The sequence below is a fragment of the Aythya marila genome (genome assembly GCF_965140915.1).
Source record: "Aythya marila genome assembly, chromosome: 2".
In the NCBI taxonomy this organism is placed as follows: Eukaryota; Metazoa; Chordata; class Aves; order Anseriformes; family Anatidae; genus Aythya; species Aythya marila.
Genome location: NC_139043.1, coordinates 97,162,682 through 97,184,726, shown reverse-complemented (window position 1 = coordinate 97,184,726; position 22,045 = coordinate 97,162,682). Strand labels below are relative to the sequence as shown.

The 22,045-nt window shown below is 35.1% G+C and overlaps 1 protein-coding gene across 3 annotated transcripts in view; it reads right to left on the bottom strand.

The window, feature by feature from the left end:
* NETO1 (neuropilin and tolloid like 1) overlaps positions 1-21,577 on the bottom strand; it is a gene marked incomplete at its 3' end in the record, with an annotated part of 68,917 nt that extends 47,340 nt beyond the window's left edge. For all 3 annotated transcript variants that reach the window (XM_082754810.1, XM_082754811.1, XM_082754812.1), the window contains exons 1-4: positions 21,448-21,577; positions 17,820-17,873; positions 16,141-16,278; positions 8,041-8,289 (exon numbers count right to left, since the gene is read on the bottom strand). In XM_082754810.1, coding sequence (XP_082610936.1) covers positions 8,041-8,289; positions 16,141-16,278; positions 17,820-17,873; positions 21,448-21,475 — 469 coding nt within the window. In that variant the 5' untranslated portion in view covers positions 21,476-21,577. The remainder of the gene's footprint in view (positions 1-8,040; positions 8,290-16,140; positions 16,279-17,819; positions 17,874-21,447) is intronic.
* Positions 21,578-22,045: the final 468 nt, after the last annotated feature.

Below are 22,045 nucleotides of genomic sequence, written 5' to 3'. Positions count from 1 at the left end.
ACTAATAAGCAAACCAGTATTGATTATATCACTCAATATCAGAAAATATATATTAAGATGACAACATATACCCACTGGAGTTGAAAGTATACAAAACAACATTCAGTAAAAAACACCTCAGTACTGGTAAGAAAAAAAGGCCCTCTGGATTGATTTCTTGACAAAAAGTATAAATACTAACCTAAGAAAATAAATGAATGCTAAACATTTTTTTGAGTATACATACTAAAAGCTGACAGATGGCATACTTGAATTTGACACATTTACTAAGCACTGCATATTGTAAAAATATTCAATTCTAGGAACAGAAACATGACTGACTTTTTCAAAGACTACATTATGTAGAATAAGAGCTCCTACTTATTGGGCAAGAACTTTTTCTTTGTTACAATGGACTTACTAAGGCCAATTACTAAGGTCAATTTCTTTAAGGAGAATTAAAGAACTATACAAAGAGTACAAAAACCTGCTACGGAAAGCTGTATATGTCAATAAGGAGGTTTACTTGTTGGTGTTAGATTTGAGAAATACTTCAGTAAAAGAACAGATGATAAAAAATAAAAGATCACAGTTACTTGAACCTATGCAAATGTCAAATTATCAAATATAGATGAAAGAAAACAAGTGATATAAACATGTTTTTGTATCTAACATGAAAACATAATTTCATATAGGGACAGCTAAAGAATCAGACCACTTACAGGTCTGTGGCTACAACAGAAAATAGCTTCTCTGCCTAACAGAAGGGCCACAGTCATGCTGATTAGACAAGAGTACTGAGATGATTGTCTAGATTTATTGGCCATAAACCCCAGAAACCTGTAGATACAATACATAAAAATGAAAATTTAGCTGCTTAAGGAATGGATAAGTAAAAAAGAAAAATTGCTTCAATTCCACATTCACATTGCCAAAGTCACCAACAGACAACAGTGCCAAGATGAGGCCACAACAGAGTCACCCAGAAATGCATCCCAGTAGAACTGTTAGAAAATCTGCTGAAACAGCTTTGAAGAGCATTCAAAAACTCAGTATCTGATACATATGAAGTAAGAAGTTTTTAATTTTTTATCTGAAGAAAATAGGTGTAAAAGTGTTTGAATAATAAATACCAAGTAGGATGTTTTATAAGTTTTGGAAGTGCTATTCTGAATAGGTGAAAATGTTCATAGTAACCACGTTGCTTTCCACAACCACTTGTGGAAAAAGACTACCCGGGCTTTCTGTTCAGTACAAATTCTGTAATACCTTCTTTTCTGTATTATTTCCAAGTGCTTCACAAATGTTACAGACAAATGTTTGAAAAGGAAAATAAATGCCTAGGGCTCACTGGTTAAACACTTTGCAACAGTGTTTAAAGCAAAGGTTAACCACTCTGTACCAAACCTGGGGCTCACCAATTCAGTGTACTAATAATGCAAAGACAAAACTGTATCCTTAGGTGGAAAAAAATATAAGAAAAGTCACAAGTCACTAAGGTGCTCGAGTGAGTCAAGAGAAGGGCAACAAAGCTGGTGAGAGGTCTGGAGAACAAGTCTTATGAGGAGCAGCTGAGGGAGCTGGGGTTGTTCAGCCTGGAGAAGAGAAGGCTCAGGGGTGACTTTATCACACTTTATAGGTAGACTAGTATAGACTGTAGCAAGGTGGGGATTAGTCTATTCTCCCACGTGCCTGGTGACAGGATGAGGGGGGATGGGCTAAAGTTGCGCCAGGGGAGGTTTAGATTGGATATTAGGAAGAACTTTACTGAAAACGTTGTTAGGCATTGGAATAGGCTGCCTGGGAAAGTGGTTGAGTCACCATCCCTGGAGGTCTTTAAAAGACATTTAGATGTAGAACTTAGTGGTTTAGTGGAGGACTGGTTAGTATTAGGTCAGAGGTTGGACTCGGTGATCTTGGAGGTCTCTTCCAAACTAGATGATTCTGTGATTTTGTGAAAAGGATAATATTGAAGGAAAATCCTACTTCGCCTCTAAGATTTTTCTAGATTTCTGAAATAATTAATATTATAAACTGTTTTGAAAATTAGAATCATGTTGTAAAACTGCAGCTTTATATTAAAAATCTTTTTTTTTTTTTTCTTTCTTTTCTTTTTTTCTTTTTTTTTTTTTTTTTTTTTTTCTCTAGTACTATTTCTGAATTCACATCTAAATATCTAAATTTGTTAAAGTTTGAAGTTTCTTCCCAGGTGCTTCCGAAAAGATAGATTCTTTGTCAGGGAAGTGTGGTTCCTCTGTAAATAGTATTTAACAGTGCAACACCATAATGACCTTTATTGGTGAGCTCACAATACAGCAAGAGAAGCTGTGGAAGTAAAAAATAATTATTTGTACTTATGCTACATTGCACTGTCCTAGTAAACTTCCTTCAGAAGTCTGTGTTCAGCTAATTGTGGAAGACACACAGAGAGAGGCTCTTGGAGGGAGGTGGGGTGGTACTGATGGCAAGTGGAACAAAGAGTCCATAACATAAAGCAAGTAGAAGAAATTGGCTTGTGCAGCCAAGCAAATTGACATCTTAAAAAAGATATGACTAACATCTTTATGCTGCAGTGGCAGGTACTCCTGGTGGGAACAAACAAACAAGCAAAAAACAAACAACTAAAAAGGTATTTCAAAGCCAACAAGTAATATTGGTGCAAGAAAACAAAGACATAAACTGACCATGAATAATTATAAGTCAGATATCATAATAATTTGGATTCTGAGACAGGACTTCCATAGGAATGTCCATATAGAAAATAACTAGATAAAATAAACAAGGAAAGTCTTTGAAGATCCATTAATAAAGGAAAACAAATTTGAATATTTATGCTATGAGTTAGAAACATGTTGCTTATAATCCTAATGTGAGACAACACTACATGACTTAGAAAGCCCCTTAGCTCCAACACAGTCAACACAAAAGTAATTCTCATGTCCTCATTGAAAGCAGTTGTTAGAAAACCCTGCAATAGTTCTGCCTCCCTCCCCCTTTCCCCCCCAACACCGCAATATTTGAATACTTAAAACTATGTCCTCTATTTCTATTGTTTTTTGTTTGTTTGTTTGTTTTTACAGCAAGGCTAAACAGAGTAGCAATAATATGGTAATGTGATACTTTCAGCATACAAGGATTTCTAAAACAGGAAGTTCAGTAATTGTCTTTTGAGTATTGTAGAAAATAAAATAAATAAAATAAAATAAAATAAAATAAAATAAAATAAAATAAAATATCAATAATAATAAAATAAAGTAAAATAAGGATGTGATAAAAAGGTAATATGGAATATGAGAATCCTGTAAGATCTTATATACACTCATTTGCTCTATGAAATAAATCCTTTTTAGCTTGACATTTAAAATAAACATATTACTCCATTACCTTCTGATACGCATGGTACTGAAATACTCTGGATGTAAGCCTACAGCTCATAGAAGTTAATGGCGTCTGTAGCACAGAGCAAAGCAAAGAAAAGACAACATTTATGTAGCCAATCATGATTGTGATTGTAACAAGAAAATTCATCATCCTAAATGCTACAGTGAAATTCATTCTTATTCACAAGACCAGAAGTCCTAATACATTTATTATAAACAGCAATGTAGTGCCTGATTGTTGCACACTTGTATGGATACATTAAAAATTCATAACTCAAAGAAGCTGCTTGTAGCAACTTGAAGTGCTGAGGACTAGAAACCTGAGTAAATAAAAAACTCAAACAAAATAAACAAACAAATAAAAAATATTGTTCCAGCTCAAAAGCTTAAAGAAAAGGTTATAACGAGTCATTTCACTGATTTCAAACCAGCTCTTATCCCAAAGGATAAGACTGACACATTCAGAGTCACATATACGACTGCTTAATTGTTCAGAAAACATAAATGGATTACAGATTGGCTAATAATTTTTGTCACAGAAGTTAACTTGAAAGCAATGAGACCATTTTTCATCAAAAGCAAAGAGACCATTTCATCACTCTGAAGAGAAATGGAAAAAAAATAAATAAAACAAATAAAATAAAATAAAATAAAATAAAATAAAATAAAATAAAATAAAATAAAATAAAATAAAATAAAATAAAATAAAACAACAAAACAAAACAAAACAAAGCAAATAAAATAAAATAAAATAAAATAAAATAAAAGCAGGTGAGCAAGCCCTTACAAATATTTTTCACCTGTCCCAGATGGCTGGGAGGCTTAAATACACAAGTCCAAGACAGGACTTGGACATTAGGTGCCAAAATGACTTGACGATATCTTATCTAACTTCTTTCAAACTGCAGTTGAATTCAGTACACCTATAATACTGATTTTTCATCAGTCCTAAAATATGGACCTTCCCCAGTCACGGTGAATTTCAGTCAGGGTGAATTTTGCTTGTTTTTTGTTTGTTTGTTTTTTTGCTGTCCATGGTGATGTTATTATTGTAATATTCTGACTTTCTACAGCTACTTGTACCAGTACAATGTTAAAGTAAAAGTACCATTGTTCTGCTTAGACAGTTTTATGCCCCACTTTTCAGTACATAAGAGTATAAAGTTTGTTTGTTTGTTTGTTTGTTTCTTACTTTTCCATTATCAGGCAGTTGAACAGAAAGCATTACTGACTGAGCTTTATATTAATGAGGCTAAATAAAAACACAGATGGTTTCTATTAAATGATGGAACTGCAAGTAATGATGTGCTATCTTAAGCCACTGTCCTGCAAAATCAGGGACTGGGATAAACAAAAATCTGATTATTCGAGCTGAGTAACACAGCCCAAATAAATGTCCTCTCTCTGTCTGAATCCTTGTCTACACTAAAAAAAAAATTAATCATGAAGAATTGTTTTCAAGAATAAGTCCCATTGAAGTAGTATTCAAAACAGAAAGACTGGACTAGACAAAACAGTGAATCAACATCATTTCAGAAAATGCTCTTGACACTATCTTTTTAGGAGAAATGAGGATAACAGATGGAATACAAGGACACAGAGATGTGAAATGAAATTTGTGCTATAGGCCTTACAATGATCCTGAAAGTGATGAAACAAGAGCAAGGGACATTTAACATGTGATTCATTTTGTGTTGTCTTTCCCTAGCCAATCTGATTTTTATTCAGAATGAACAAGGAACAACCTGAAAATATTGTAGTCTGAGATGTTCTTTCTATCATATCTGAGACTTTTAAACTTTCACATATACAAAATATTGGAAACTTTATTTTACTTCCAGATTACATGTTGTTATTACTGGTATTTACCAAGAATAACATAAAAGAAAAAGACAAGTCCTTCCCTTATATTAAAAATATTCAAGCGAGATTCCATACATACAGCTTTATTCAAACATGTTTTGCTTAACCATAAGACTTATAAAAATGAAAACATAAATAGAATCTTTTCTCTATTTCTCTCTCTATTTCTCTTATTTAGAGGGTTTGTTTTGTTTTTGTGTGGAGTTCTGGAATTATTTGTCATTGAAGTCATTTGTTCTGCTAGATTTCATCTTTCAGAGTGCTGAAAGTGCTTTGAGAAAATTAAGTACTGTTCTATTTAAACAGAATAGAGCTTATGACAAGACAGTGATGCTTGTCTCAAGATGCCTGAGATCCCAACCTGTTGAGAGACTTCTGAAATTCCACTGGTGTTTTGCTTTGGTTGATGAAGCTCAATCTTTGCACAGAGTCTAGGACTCTGACAATTTAAACTTCAAGAGGTCAAAGAAATTATGAAACAGAAAAGGCTTAGTAAATGCAAAATAATGCTCTATTCCTTAGAATTCTTCTATATAATTTATTTTTTAGGACTTAATGCTAACTAGTTTTAAAAAGCCCCAGGTGACAGGGCTCTTTCCTTATGCACAGACTAATAGTTCTTCATTGGAACATTTGTCCAGTTACACTAATTGATCTTTTTCTTCTAATTTCATCTAGTTAGCTGTTTTTGTACACCCTGAAGACATAGTAAATAATTTCTTTTCCTGTTTCTCTGTGTACCAGCCAAATAGTAATAAATGGTTGCAGCTTCAATTTAGTCAAATTTACTTACTTATTTTTTAAATTGTCATACTTACACACACAGCCACACTCAACATCACATTTCTTTTTATCAACAAGCAAAAGCCTTGGTCAAGATACCACCGGCAAAGGTAGCAGTTGAGGAACTTTTCAGCAGTATGTCATGACCACTCAGGTGGGGACCATCAAAGACTAATGGTACTAAACAGACACCTCTATTGTTTTCACCACCAGGATGGAGGAAGCCTCCTACAGTTAGGACTGCAGTTAGATGGAGTTTGTTGCTTGCACTTAGTGAGATGGAGGCAACAAACTGCATCTCCCTGAGCATCAGCTGCTCTAGACAGAAAAGTTCCAGAATTCTTTTTTTTTTTTTTTTTTTGGTCATATTATTGATTTATTTTTTTTTTAAAGAGAGGTTAGCTGAAAATTTTCTTCTGATCTTTTCTATGCAAATAGTTTAATTTCAGAAGTAGTCACTACCAAAATGGATCCAGATGGTTTAGGTGATAATATCTGGATCCAATGCCTCTCTGCTACCGTTACACATTTCTGAAAGCTGTCACTCTTTGATGAGTTGACAGTCATCCTTTTCACTGCAAACCTTTGGACAGTGGATCTCAAAATGTCAGGCCTAATCCATTCCACCTAATAAACAGCTTGTCAAGCAATTCATCTAGAAAGATAGCTTCATCCTATTATTGGTGATTAAGGAGGTATAAATGCTGCTTTGCACTTGTAAAATTAATCATATCCTCATTCTGGCAAATATTCATAGAAGCCCTTTACCATTTACATAGCTTTCAAGCTATCAGGAAGAAGAAAGGAGGAAGAGGAAGTGCTGAGGAGGAAGAAGAAAGGAAGTGGAAGGAAGGGAGGAAAAAGGGAGGAAGAGATAAAATAATAATAAAAGAGATAACTACTGCATCTGAAGTTGGGAATAATTGATACTGCTACAGTAATATAGATACAAAAAAAAATTGATCTCAGTGTAGAAAACCACCTTACTTCAGGAGAAAAGGAATGCTGATAAAACATGGTGCATTAAGTTGTTTTTCACCTGGGAGTTTTTTAGTTGGAAGAAACTTTAGGTCCTGCTATGAACATCTTTTCACTCATAATGTTTTGAAACAAGGACATGAAATCTAAAGCAAAGAATTCTGGGGGAAGATGGTGAGGAAAATGACAAAAACCCACTGACAAATGTGTGGAAAAAATACAATTTCATCTATTGTCTTTGCATTTACAATAGATATTTCTATTCAGATATATATCTGGCTATCACATCATTCTCTAAAGAAATTCTGTGTTTTGTTGCTCTTTAAATCTTCTAAATATGTTTTTCCTGTGGAATACAGTATATTTTACTAAAAAGAACATTGAACTACCCTGCGTAATTTTATAAGAATTTTTCTTGCATCAGAGAAGGCCACAGAAAGGAACACTCAAGTAGTCCTGGTATCTTCTATAGTGCTAGTGGAATAATTTAGAAAGCAGAATGTTGAGCCAGTTAATTTTAGTAGATATTCTAAAAAATATTCCACCTAACACAACAGTTGAAACAATAGTGACATAATTGACAAAATTACATAATAATTATAGTGCTCTGGAGTAGGCTATATTAAGGTATGACTCATCACTCAAAACAAGAAAGTACAGAACTACGTCAAATACAGCAGTGCAGTGCAATATATTGTAGCTTCAGCCAAAAATGAAAACTAAGATCAGCAATCTTTTGTTAATAAGTGGAGGAAAAAAAGAACGGAAAGTTTGCCTAAGAATATTACCTTACTTTAATGAATTGAGTTTAAAAATTGACAAAAAGGGAATAATTGTACAATCTTAGACAAAACTGTATTGAAATTTTCTTCCTTGAATTAGCCTTACTAGTTATGCAAAAGATATATACCTTATACCATTTTCCTATCTATGAATACTTTCTTTGATATTAAATATAGTCCTCATTAATATTAATTACAATGGCACAATTATACATCATTAACAAAGTTACTACACTAAGATTTTTCTATTAAAAAGTATGATGTTTTGTACTCACCAGGTGTAAAATTATATCGAGCAGAAAACCCCATAGATTCCAGCTCACCATCAGCAAAAAATTTAATCCACAGAAATCTGCCACTGGATTTTATCATAGGTGGATTTTGCTGTCCACAGAAACGTCCAATGATTGGGGAAAAGCCAAAAGGTCCATCTCGTACTTCAATGTGGTCAAATTTACACTCCCAAGAAGGTTCTATGGAATATTTTTCATCAAAGCGTAGTTCAATGCATTGTCTAGGGGCAGCTAGAAATTAAAAGAAAATGAAATTATTTACTGAACCAAAATCCTTAAAATCTGAAACAAAATTAAGAGTATCAAATATATATTTTTATGAATCTTAACATATGCATCAACTTTTTCCTTAAAAAAGTATATTCTGTTTTTGAAAATTAGTACAATATTTAAAAATTTATTTATTTATTTATTTTAGATTTTGCATCATATGCTTACTCATCTGTTCTTCTTTTAGAAGTGCTTATGATAGTAGTTTTTAGTGAAACTAAAAGAGATATGTATGATGTAAAACAACATACAGCCTTGGAAGAATTGGTTCAAGCACAAAATCTTTCAAAGGATCTTATGTATGTGGAAAACCACATACATACATTGTTTTGAGGGGAAAAGTTAATCAGAATACTTTTTAACCTAATGAAGAAAAGTCTGGTGGGAACTGTGCTATAGGACTAAGCACTCTGGACTAAGCAGTCAATGACTAGCTTGAGTATAATCATCTCATTTATATCCTAGGAAGAGTGAAGTGAAATTTCATTTAACAATAAGAATGAAGCAAAATTAACTAAGAGTAAAGAATACTCTTAAAAAAAAAAAAAAAAAAAAAAAAAAAAAAAACTTGAAGAAACTTATAATAGTCACCTCAGACAACAACAACAACAACAACAACAATAATAATTTATTTTATTCATAGCTTAGTACCAGTATTCATAGGCTAGTAGCAGTCACAATGATCTCAAAAACAAGATTTGCTGGTCATTTTGTGTAAAAAGCAAAACTCTTATTGTTTGAACTACAGCATTTTGTTAAAAGGATAAAATCATAGTTTTGCCTAGAAATTTTAAGATGCAGAATCCCTGGGGTATGTACTCCTGCATTGAATCCTTTCCATAGCTAAAAATGTATTATGTGTACAGATCTTGGTGTAATATCCTTTTTTCTTCTAATAATGTTTTCTGCTAAGACAAAGGTTTGTTGTGTCACTGCATCCTCTGCCTCTCATGGGATCATACACTTTCCAAATATTAGAAGAGACTGAAATTTCTATGAGCTTTGCCCAAGTTATCAGTTTTTTCACATTAAAATATACAAGATCAAACTCCAAGCTTAACATGGCAACTACTGCCACTCTGGCAGCCAAATATCCTTTTATTTCTTACTTCAGGAACAGTGAGAAAATGATCAACATGGCCTGAAAATATACATTTTTAAATGGTTGAAAATGAATCTTTTGGGATGAGCTCATAAGAATTGAGAACAATTAAAATGAACAAAACAAGTGGATACAACCTTATACTCTTACATAAGATCTGACACCTCCCTCTTGCAACTATCATATAAATTGACAGGCTCATTTTATAAGATTCTGAAGAGTTAACTCTGAAATTAATTACACAGGTTGCTTGAAAAGAAAAAATATTTTTAATAGTTTTACTTCTAATTTTAATATGTTTGTGTGATTTCTATTTATTGAAATATTTAACATAGAAAAAAAAAAATCAAGCTCCTTACCTACTGTTATAAAATTGAACAAGTTCATAATTAGGAAAGTACTTACTATTGGCCCACTGTTATTTACATGACATTGTAGGTAATTGAGTTATATATATTTCTCTGTAATGCTTTCATCCTGTGATCTTTGTGTCCATACAAGTTTAATAGAAAAATAAAAACTTAAAACTTTATATGGAATTATATGAAATTCACAATTCCTGGAAATTAAACTATTTTGAAAGTGAAAGAAAAATAAAATCAGACAATAAAGTTTGTAAAGACAATTAATGCCACCTTGGGTGAGGTTTAAATACAGAAATACATCTTTTAGATTATAGTAATAGTCTGAATAACTGGAAGATATCATTAATTATTTTTTTCAGATGTTTCTACTCTTGGTGTCATATATTTACAATAAATATTATTTTAAACTTAACTAAAAAAAATACTAGGGGAGAAGAAAGCAATCATCACCTTTCAGTCTGTGATCACATTTTTTATGCCCCTATTCATGTAAAGAGATTTGTTGAGATCTATTCATCATTCATCTAGGGACTGTAGAGTTAAGTATCAGAAACTCCAACAGAGTAACACTTTGGGTAAACTTGAGAATTCTTATTAAGACTTGTAAGTTTTATATACTCACTATCCAAAATACAATGTTACTATCCTACTTAAAGATTTATTTTAATTTGTTAATGTTGCAAACTAGATATGAATATTAATTCCCCTAGTGTTGTTAGTGTCAAACAGCATCTTAACACAGCATATAACTCCTCTGCTTTCCATGGCAACAAGAAGATACCTGCTTCAAAAATGACCTTTCCCATTGTTCTTGTGTATATGCCATTAACATAACACATTTGTTCTCATTAAACTATCGGTGTTAGGTCTCACTATTCCATTTTATACTAAGGCTTACCAGGGCAAGCCTAGCTAAAGCAAGCAAGTTAAATACTTAGCAAGCCTTGCTTGAACCCAAAACTCAACATATGGTAAGAATGGGCGTAAGGCCCCCTCTGAGTTATACATATCATATAGATTTTGTTGTTGTTGTTGTTGAAAAGGAAACTTAAAGTCCATTATAATCTCACTATAATATAAAAGAAGTTCTTGTAAAAGGACTTGTAAAAAGGTAAATGAAACTCGGTTGTACAAACTTAAGCATAAAATCAACTGACTCAGTAGAAGTATGGCCTGGTAAAGACTATGCAATTTTTGTAGTATCCATACAGAACTCTGAATCTCACATTGCAAACTAGTTTTAGGATCAACTTTTTGCCATAGCATACTCTCTTCTATTTTTATTTATTTTTCAACAAAGTCAAGATAAGGCTTATTCTAGTCAAGCTCAGTTCTTGTTAAAGGATCACAGAAAATCACATCAATTCAAGGAGAGTTCGAGGAAGTTTTTACTTTTCGCCAGGTCTCCCATGGATTCAGTCTGCAACACTGGAACAATGGAGTATTGATAGTCCATCAGCACTGCTTCTCCACTGCTAAATAAAATAAGGCTGGGGGCTGAGCCACTGACTGTCCTTATTCCTTCAACCATTAAAAACACCTCCTGGCATGATTTTGTCCCATGCCATTCAGAACTGCCAAAAACTGTCTTAGGCATGATGTAGCGGTCCTCATTGGTCAAGGACTATTCACAACTAGTTTGGATATGTACTATTCACTAGGAAGGTGAAAGGATGTTGGATTGTGCCAATCAGTCTTAGGCCTGACTTAAGTTTTATTATTAGCACAGGTACAGCCCATGTCCCAGCCTGCTCTGCACACTAGCCCAAATGGTTCTATGTTCTTTCTCATAACTCATCTGGGGAATGTAATATTTTGTGTTTCTGTATTTTCAGTGACTGTGGTCATTACAGAATATTGGGCAAAGATAGAATGGAATACTGTGCAAGCATCCATGCTACCTTTCCACTATGTGCTTTCAAATACACTTCCATGCTTCATCTTAGAGTAAAAAATTAAATGTTTTGGTTGCAATAATCTACCTAAGTGATTCAGATCTTCCTGAAAATGACAGTAAGGGAAGAAAACATGATTAAGATTCCCAACTTTAGCTGTCATTTAGCCAAAAAGGTGTCTTTTTAGAGTTATACTCTGACTTTTACAAAGGGTTTCTTTGCTATAAGTGAGTTGAAGCAAGCAGGCATTGTATGAACACATCTCATGCCACCGTTTTGCCTTCAAATTTTGTGTACAAATTTAAAACTTACGGAAATAAAGCAATAAAAAGTACAGAATGATGACTAAGAATAATGTATAACTACAACAAAATAAAATAAAATAAAATAAAATAAAATAAAATAAAATAAAATAAAATAAAATAAAATAAAAGTAAAATAAAATGAAATGAAATGAAATGAAATAAAATAAAATAAAATAAAATAAAATAAAATAAAATAAAATAAAATAAAATAAAATAAAATAAAATAAAATAAAATAAAATAAAATAAAATAAAATAATAAAACAAAAGAGTAAACAACCAGCAGCCACCACAACAGTAAAAAGAGAATATATATCTCTTCCACACTGGAGCAGTATCTGGACATCTAATCAGAAAAGAAGGGGTAAAGTGGTAACTTCTGATATCCTCATTAACAGGTAAATCATATTCACATCTTCAAAAAAATTTTTTGGTGGTTACTATGTCAGAAAAAAAGATGTTATAAAGTCCAAATTAAATATGTTGAAGCTATCTCATAAAGTGATTGTACTTCAAATATTAAAATTTTCCATATTTAGCTTCTAATTATCTTTCTTCAAAGATGCTTAATACCATGGAAAGACTTCTTAATGCTTACATGTCTTGTCATCTTTTTCATCTAATTATCTTACACAAGTGCTATCTTGAGATTTTATATTCAATGAAAATAAAAGACATTGGGTTCCAACTTTCAGAAGAACATTTTCAGCAACAAACATGCAATTAAGGTTTTAGTTCTGATCAGCCTCTAGGTCTGCATAACTGACAGCTGAAGTTAAGCAAAAATATCTGTTTTAATTTATGCAACTGCATGGAAATGAGACACTGAACTCAACCCCTGCCCACATCTATCAGGGCTGTACAGAACTGATAGTCCTTGATATTTCTGGTTGTTTGGCTATTATTGACAAGTAAATCACTTATAACCTCCTTTTAAAAGAAGATTCTTTCCTCATTTTAATGAACACTATTTGGACACAAAAATCACCAAGAAATACCAGCGGACTTTGACATGAGATTTTTCATACAGTGAAATGTCTAGAAATAAGGTGTTTAATGACCTTAAGTCAAAAATATGGAAGACCTTCAAGAGAGCTAACTTTAAATATCCAGAAGTATATACAGTGGAAGATTTTCTTTATATCTCCATAAATCAATTCTAGTCTATACCTATAAATAAGCTTGTAGCTATTAAAATAAATAAATAAATAAATAATCAAAACATATAAGATTCCAGATTTTCAAACCAGTTCTTAAAATATATTGTGTAAACTATGTCTATCCCACTCCCCACATATTTTTAGCACCAACAAAAACTGTTCCTACAGAAACTCCTGTGCATATATCTCTTTGAAGCACACATGCCAAATTTTCTGCAGTCTGGCAAAGGCTGCTGCTGCTGCTGCTGCGGTTGTTGAATTTTACAGCTGTGAATTTTGCCAGGTAAGAGTCATGAATATTCAAAACAAGGGTAAAATTGGGGCCAACAGGGAACTTAATGTGTACACTCAGCTATTTCCTACATTCTCTGTATGCCCAATAAGACTGAACCAAAATAAATAAATAAATAAATAAATAAATAAATAATGCATTTTGAAAGGCAGATGGGACTCACCAGAAGCTCCTCTATAGCATAATAATTTTTGTACTGAGTCCATGACTTCTGGATGACCTAAAGGACTTATTTTAGAAAGGCATCCAACCTGGACTTCAAAATTCCTAGTTGTTCCAACAGCTAATTGTCATTACTACCAAAATAGAAGGAAAAAAAAAAAAAAGGGGGGGGAGGGGGGGGAGACAAAGAGAGAAAAAGAAAAAGAAAGTTCTAGCTGTTTGATCTTCTTATGCTGATCTTCTTTGACTGCTAGTATAGGCTCCACTGCAATCAAAAATGCTTTTCCCTTTTAGAAACTCACAGTGTATGATCATGGCAATTTTTGCCAGCTCTTTTACTTTACCAAAGTAATTTAGAAATGATAAAAGGTTTGCATACATTTAAGATGAGCTAAAATACAGGGGAAAAAATTGTATCTTGAGATTAAATTCAATTTTATTACAACAAACTACATGCTGCAGTCCTCACTCAAGTCCTTTATAGTCAGTAGGAATGGTGTTTGAGAGAAGCCACCAGAATTTGCTGTAGATTGTGTATGATAGCAAAAAATAAAATGAAGGAAAGAAAGCAAGCAGACAGGAAAGAACCTGTTGATCCATATATGTATTTAAATTCAGGTCACACAGCTGTCAGAACCTGCCACACTGAGTTATCTAAGACATACAAAGAGGAGAGAGGAATGTGGGGATGCTATACTGGATCACATTAACAGTCCCCCTAGTATGCTACTAGATATTCAACAGCAGAGAGAAGCTATTCTAAGTTTTTTGAAATATCAATATTAATTACAGGAATTATAGGTATATAGAGATGTTTCTGGTTTATGCTCAGGTTTAACAGATTTTTAGGTTCTGGATTAGCAAAGATTATCCACTCCGTATACTGTTATCCTGCCTCAAAGATATTGCAATTGGTAAAAAAATAAAAATAAAATATATATATATATATAATCTTTTTTAACCCTTTAAATCTTATGTCAGTGAGTATATATAAAAGATACAGGAAAAGTTTTTCACTTCATTATATTTTTCTGTCATATCTATATGTTGTAAAAAGTATAAATTTGAACAAATAAGTTATTCTAACTACTATATATATATATAGTGTATATATATGTATATATGTTTGCCCTTTGGTGTGTCTCTTTTTGCCTTTTTTCAAAACAGTCACTTTTTAAAGTATGGTTACTGAGACATTTCTATTTATTTTGGTGACTTTTTTCAGACATATCTATTCCTGATCTTTTTAGAAGACAGAAACAGGTAGAGCTGAATATGTTGTGCAGTATACATGGTTTTCACCAAATTACATATTGATGCAGTTGATATTATCACAGATTTTAAGCTATGCATTTAGAATCCAAACTTTAGAACATGGTTGGACACACAGTAGTAGAAAGCAAGTGTGTTGTAAGAAATTATGTGTTGGGTTGGTTTTTTTTTGTTTTTGTTTGTTTGTTTGTTTGTTTGTTTGTTTTTATATATATATAATAAAAGGTCTATTGAATTCAGGCTATTTCTTGTACTGCTCATTACTCCAGACTTGTCAACATGGAATTTCACCTTCATCACAGAAGATGTTTGATTAAATATTTCCTTTATTAATTGTTCTTAGACATTTCTAATTTATTTTAAAACAGTCTATTTCAATAGTGTATTAAGCCACCTTTCAGCTTATTACCTATATTTTCATAAGCAAGTAATTAATATGATAAAGACATGTCTTTACTATAAAGAACATTCAAACACCACTAATGAGAGGAACAACTCATGGTTTAAGATACTGGATTAGGGTTTACAAAAGTGGTCATATTTTGTTTCCATAGCTCTTCTCTTTGATTATAAGATTATGTCTCCATGCCTCAGTTTTCTGAAGATGAAATAGGCTTACTTTCTCCCAGCCTCATGGGCTGGGAGAATAATTTGACTACTATATACAAAAGACATGGATTTAGCTTTTGTTGTTGTTGTTGTTGTTTGTTTGTTTGTTTTTCCTCACTCCTTTTATTCATTTCTAAATATTCTGTCTTCTGCCATGTTACAGCATTTTAGATTCTATACATTCTCTGAAAATACTGAAATAATTCTACTGTTTATCACTAAGGAACTCCTGCATACTTACATGAGATAATTTATTAGTAGTATCAGAAAACAAATCTAGTATTTGCAAGTATTTCTTAGTATGTAATGCAACTTATTTAAAGGAAAGGGCAAGGCAAGGCAAGGCAAGGCAAGGCAAGGCAAGGCAAGGCAAGGCAAGGCAAGGCAAGGCAAGGCAAGGCAAGGCAAGGAAAGGAAAGGAAAGGAAAGGAAAGGAAAGGAAAGGAAAGGAAAGGAAAGGAAAGGAAAGGAAAGGAAAGGAAAGGAAAGGAAAGGAAAGGAAAGGAAAGGAAAGGAAAAGCTTTTCTAAACCTTGCTTCTTGAAAAGATTGATCATGATCTTACAGGCTTTACCTACTGTTTACATATAGCAAAGTAAAATACATTTTTGAATCAGTTGAAGATAGAATACAAAGATTATTTTGTTGGTCACCTTCAATAATGTAGACACACTCTCTGTCAGGAGGATATTTGTTGGGATAATTGGGAGAAGTGAAGATGCCTCCTTCTGCATATTTTGTCCAAGTTCCGCACTGCACTGGTTTCTGTCCTTCGGCAGTAGTCTGCTTTTCTGTGAAATGATCACATTAAGTATTATATAGTTAACTGTTGTTATGTCCCTATGAAGCTTTGAACTCTCTTACAGAATAAAAGAGTTTCTTCTCTTGGTGGTCTCAGCTTTTTTCTGTTTAGACTGTATGATCATTGATCTGGAGGGGAATGAGTCAGTGCTTTAAGGATATGAACCTATAATTCTCATTGAAAACATAGGTTTTTTTAAACAAAGAAGAGGCTTGGATGTCTAGGGGAAGTAGTACTTATATTGCTTTTTAAATAACAACCTTGTAAGAAAAACATGTGCTCAAGAATGGGAAACATGAGTTTCCCACTCACATATCTCAAAAGACTCAAACATGTGCCTTGTCAGCAAGATACAAGCTGTAATACCAAAATACGTCAGTCACAAAATCAAGAAAAAAAAAAATAAATCACATCATACTGATAGAATGTAAGAACTGTTTTTATTTTACTGTGGCTTGGCTCTAGATTCACCTGACAGAGATGGATGGAGGAAATCCTGGATTCTGATTCAAAAATATTCTTTATTTTTATTTTGCTGTTTGCTGTAGAATTAATAATTATCTCTGGGGTCACAAATCACAACCCAGAACTTTCCTCTTCCTAGGTGAGTCATCAGAAAAGAGAATCAGACCTTCTCATTTGCTTTCTTCCTAGCCCTGAAACTCTTGCATTCCTTTCAGCACACTCTCTGAGAGCCTGGACATAAAGCTTTGAATCTTTTCAGGTTGAAGGAGATGAAGAATCACTTCTTGAACATTGTACTTTTAACTAGTAAGCTAAAATAAAATGGATTTGTTGGAGGAAAAAAATTAGGCTTGATGGATAGTAGGTTCTAGGAAGGGTAGAAATTTCTAGACCTTACCCAGGCCTCCTGGGTAAGGCCTCCTATGTGTTGCTCCAAATCAGGTGCCTATATCTAACTGTTCTAGCTAACTTTAGCCTCTCATGTTCAGAGATGAGTTGTTTGCTCTTATGATCAATGCAAACGGATACAGGATAATTCTTCCTGTCCTGAAACTTCTAAGGATGATTTTAACCACAAGAGATTTGCCTTGTACTCTGCATACATTTCTCTTTCTTCATGGTCTGTATCCAAACTAAGGACGGTGTGGATCTTAATTTCCTAAAATGAATTCAAGCCTGCAGGGACTGAGTATGCAGACACAAATTCAGACACACACTGTGCTTATCATTTCTCCCTGCATGGCTGTCACCACACTTAACATCCAGGGTGAAGAAGAACCTTTTTCTATACTCAAAACTGCACAAGGAGCCAGGATACCTAATTTCAGATTTTGAATTCTACTTCAACAATCAAAAAGACTTTAAGATTAGACAGCTCAGTACCCAATCTGAACATGTCAATCTGGAAGGACGGGGCGGGGTGGGGGGGTGGGGGGGTGGGGGGAGAAGTTTACAGCCTTTGCAAGAGTCAGGCTAAGCCTTTAATTAGATATAGCCATGGATCAGGTCACTAACTCACTTCGGGCTTTAATATGATGTCTGAAAAAACGTCTGAAATTTACATACCTGTTCCTTTTTTGGTTGCCCCAGACAAATGTAGGATGATTAGACTTGCTACAACTGAAAGAGAAATATACATTAGATGATATAACAGTGTGATATGGCCAGCAAACAAATCAACTGTAAGCAAAAGGATATAAATTAAATTACTGTACAAAACCAATGTTTCATTTACTTGGATCTTTATTTTTTTTATTATTATTTTTTTTTGATCTGCCTATGTATTTATCTCTGTGAATGTATCCAAATTAAGAGAAGTTTTTGGCTTAAAACAAAATATTCAAGCACTGATGTTTCCCTCTTTTAAAAAAAAATAATATTAGAAGAAAACATTTTACCAATATTTATATTTATATAATCATCAGTTGGTTCAGTAATAATAATAAAAAAGGCTGTATTTATAGACAAAGACCTACTAAGGTTCAGTGCCACTGGTCTCACTTAGGCCCCTTGCCATGGCATAATAATATTTGAAAATAAGTACTTTCATAAGCTATGAAAAAAGTGAGGGGTTGTCTTTTTCCATTGAGGTATATGCAAACCTTTGGTGAAATAAATTATTGTGTGTGCTTAACAGTCTCATTACACTAGTTTGTTTGGCCAGACAAGGATATGTTGCTTTATGCTGCAGTGAATTTGCAGTCTATTTTACAAACAAAAATCTCCTGTTTCCAACCATACCAAGACAGCTGGGGCTTGGGAGCAAATGTGGATTTTAACTGCAGATAATTCTTGAGTTTCTGGGTGTTAAGGCTAAGAGGGAAAAGTTCAGATCAATAGCAAAGAGGCTGGTTTGGAAGACCAAAATGACTGGATAGCTACCTGATGAAGCAGACATGCACTGATGGTAATCATATCTTTCTCCCATCTCCTAAGTCCAATAGCCAGTTTGGCTATTGGAGAAAGTGGGATAGCAAGAGCATGAAAGAACAGGTACATGAGTTCCTGGAATGCTCAGAATTTTGACCCCAGATAGTTTGGCATAAAGCCCAGACATAGCACTCAGACTGCACTAAAGTTAAAGTGGAGATGAAGTTCCTTATTTATCCTGAGTATTTTGAATTGATCTGCTGCCATTTGTATTGTTGACTATGACAAGGAATTGATGGACCTGTAATCTTTAATAAATGTAGTTGAAAGACATATTTTCTTCTTCTTATCTCCAAGAGATGCCAAAAATCATCAAGAGCTACTACGAAGGTACCCAAATGGTCCTTTTGAAGATGGTGCTTGCATACTTTCCAGCTTTTTTTACTGCAAATTGTGTGCAATTTTTACCTTGAAGGAAACAAGTCTCTTTGTATTTCCCAAATTCTGATAACATGGAGATCTCTATTTCTATGCCTCTTCCTGTATGACAGAGGGCTTTAGCTCTGGATGATGGCTAACTTATTAAAGAGGTAAAGGTCGTAGTGCTGGGAAAATGAAGGCTTGGCAGCATATTCACTATTTCTTGGTCAGGCTCACAGTCCCCGTGTCTTTTTGAATCCCCCAGCTAACAGAGACGGATATTGGCAGAGCTGGTGGCTAAAAACTCTTCTGTGTCATGGGCATTCAGTGAGAACATTACATCTTCTGCTCAGATCTGGATGCTACCCAACCATTCATGCCTTTACTCTCCTCAGGGATAGATTCTGGAAATACATCCTAGCTGGGACTCTGTCCATCAGCTATGTCAGAATCTGAAGGCAATGAAGGATTCACGCATTCACTAAGTTGCTCATTTACTTAGCTGGGTTTCATGCAGTGAACATACTGCATCTATGCCTATAATCCTCACTAGTCAAAATCTAATTTCTTAATATTTAAGGTGGTTTGTTGTTGGAATATGTAGCCAGCTGCCAACATTCTTTCTTCTCACGAATTTATAAAAGCTCTAATGGAAGGTACAGCAGCTAAACAAACCCTACATGAGAAATGTTTCTTCTTGGGCAATTAATTCATATATTATTCTAACAGCTTCCCTTCAAGTATTTTTATCTATTAACACTTCCCTGTTTTTCTGCATGTTAAAAATTAAGTTCAGAGAATTAAAGAGATTCAGTCCAAATTAATGGGATATTATTACAGATATGAGAGCAAAAACACAGGTCTTTTCAATTCCAGCTGTTACCACTAGAAAGAGTGCTTCCAAGTTGCAGAGCCATGTTATTCCAAAGCAGGGAGCTACACTTACACATTAGCAAGCCAGTATTTATTATTAATAAGGAGTCAAAAAGGTACTGATAATAGAATGTAACATGTAATAGATAAGAAGAGACTAAGAGACTCTAAGCTTTTTTTCAACACATATCATATCCAGCATTTGGAGTGAAATACTTCTCCCATATTAAAATAAATAAATAAATAAATAAGAAAAAAAAAAAAATCTTCTTGATTTAGTAGCATTAACACCACCATTACAAAAATATGTACGATGCCAGAAAGTAATTAAAATTATGAGCTTTATGGGAAAAGATAACAAAATATTTTTCACCCAAGCAGTCAAGATAGTCCATTTTATTCTATAACCCCTTGAATTTTTCTTTCACAAACAATGGGAAAAGAACAGTGTTTCTCACAGAGGTATAAAATAAAAAATAAAGAAGAAGAAGAAGAAGATGATGATGATGATGATGATGATGACTCCAAAGAGATCAGTCACAGTCTTTTTTCATTCAAAGCTGTCACTTGGGAAGCTTTGACAGTACTGTGACAATATTGGCATTATCCGGGTTTGGGAATTATTTCAAAGAAGTTTCCACTACATTTTTGTTGCATTCTCTGTCTTCCTCATCCACTTTTCTCTCCTAATCAAGAGTGTAATTATAATCACACTTTCTATTTCCACCGATTATGCATCTTTGCATTTTCATGGATCCATGCTTTTTTTTTTCCATCACAAGTTGTATATTAAGAGATTTATCACTCTTCCAGGCAGCTTTTCAGAGGATATGATTTGGTATGGACATGGTTTAGCCTAGCAAAGAGTTTTGGGAAAAGCGATACCTGCCCATAGCACTGCTGTTTTACAGGTATGGGCGTAGGGTGATGTGCTGAAACTAAGGGGCCAGACAAGCCCCTTCAGCAGAGGGGACCCTCTGCAAAACTGTGGCAGGGGAGAGGGTCCTATCCATTCAGCCCGAGGTCTCCGACGAATAATCAACTCATTTCGCGGCCTCCGTGCCGCTCCGAGAGGATTTATCCCGAGGGGGCCGCCAGCCTGGGACCCCGGCCCGCCCTGGCTTTCCCCGGCGCGGCGCTCGGTGCTGCCCCGGGGATGAGGGTTCGAGTCCCGGCCAGGGCATCACAGGAGCGCAGCCGGCACGAGGGTCGCCTCTCTCCCTTTACCCCCACCATGCCAAAAAAGACAAGACGCGTCGCGCCTGGGTGACAGCCACCAGCCCACACGAGCGTGACCGTGGGGCTGACAGATACCTACCTCCCTCTGCTGTACCGCAGAGTGATGGGGAAGGAGATGGTGCGGTTGTTTTTTTTTTTTTTTTTGGGGGGGGGGGTAGGGGAAGATTGGCCCCAGGGCGCGGAGTCTGGGCGTCCCGTTAGGCGAGCTGGGGAGGCAGAGGAGGGTACGAGCCCGTGAGCGGCGGCTGAGCTCAGGAGGGGAGGGGGCGGGCAGGAAGAGGGACATACTCACTGTGAAAGAAGCTGCGCCCATGGGTCATGTCTGTGCCTTACACAAGGGGCTTCGGTCTCCACTAATTCCATTTAGATACGGGAGGACTTCCAGTGACGGGGAGAGGATGGAAGTAGGAAAAGAAGAAGAAAAAAATCCTGAAGCCCACACACACAGCAGAGCAGAGCAGCCCTTCCTCTCGCTCTCTCTCCCTCGCCGCCCTCCACTAATCACCGCCGGCTCGCTCCCATCGCACCCGAGCTACCGGCAGCACCACCAGAAGCGTTGCATCGCGGCGGCGGGCAAGGCGGCGGCGGCGGCGGCGACCCGCGCATCCAGGTGCCGGCGGGCGGCGGCGGGGCGAGCCGAGCCCCTAGTCACCAGTTTCATACAAAACCAAAAGCAGATCGAAGCATTTCCTGCAGGACTCCGAGCCCAGCGACTTCCAGCCCTTCGGCTTCTTTTGATGCATTGAAGAAGGGATTAATGGGTCCGTCATCAGCTCCCTGTGCTTGCTCCTCTGAAGGGGTGGGGGTGGGCGGGAGGGAACCCAAAGAGGAGGGGTGGGGGGAAGAAAGATTTACCAAATAGGGGATTTAGTCATATTTGTGTGCAATGC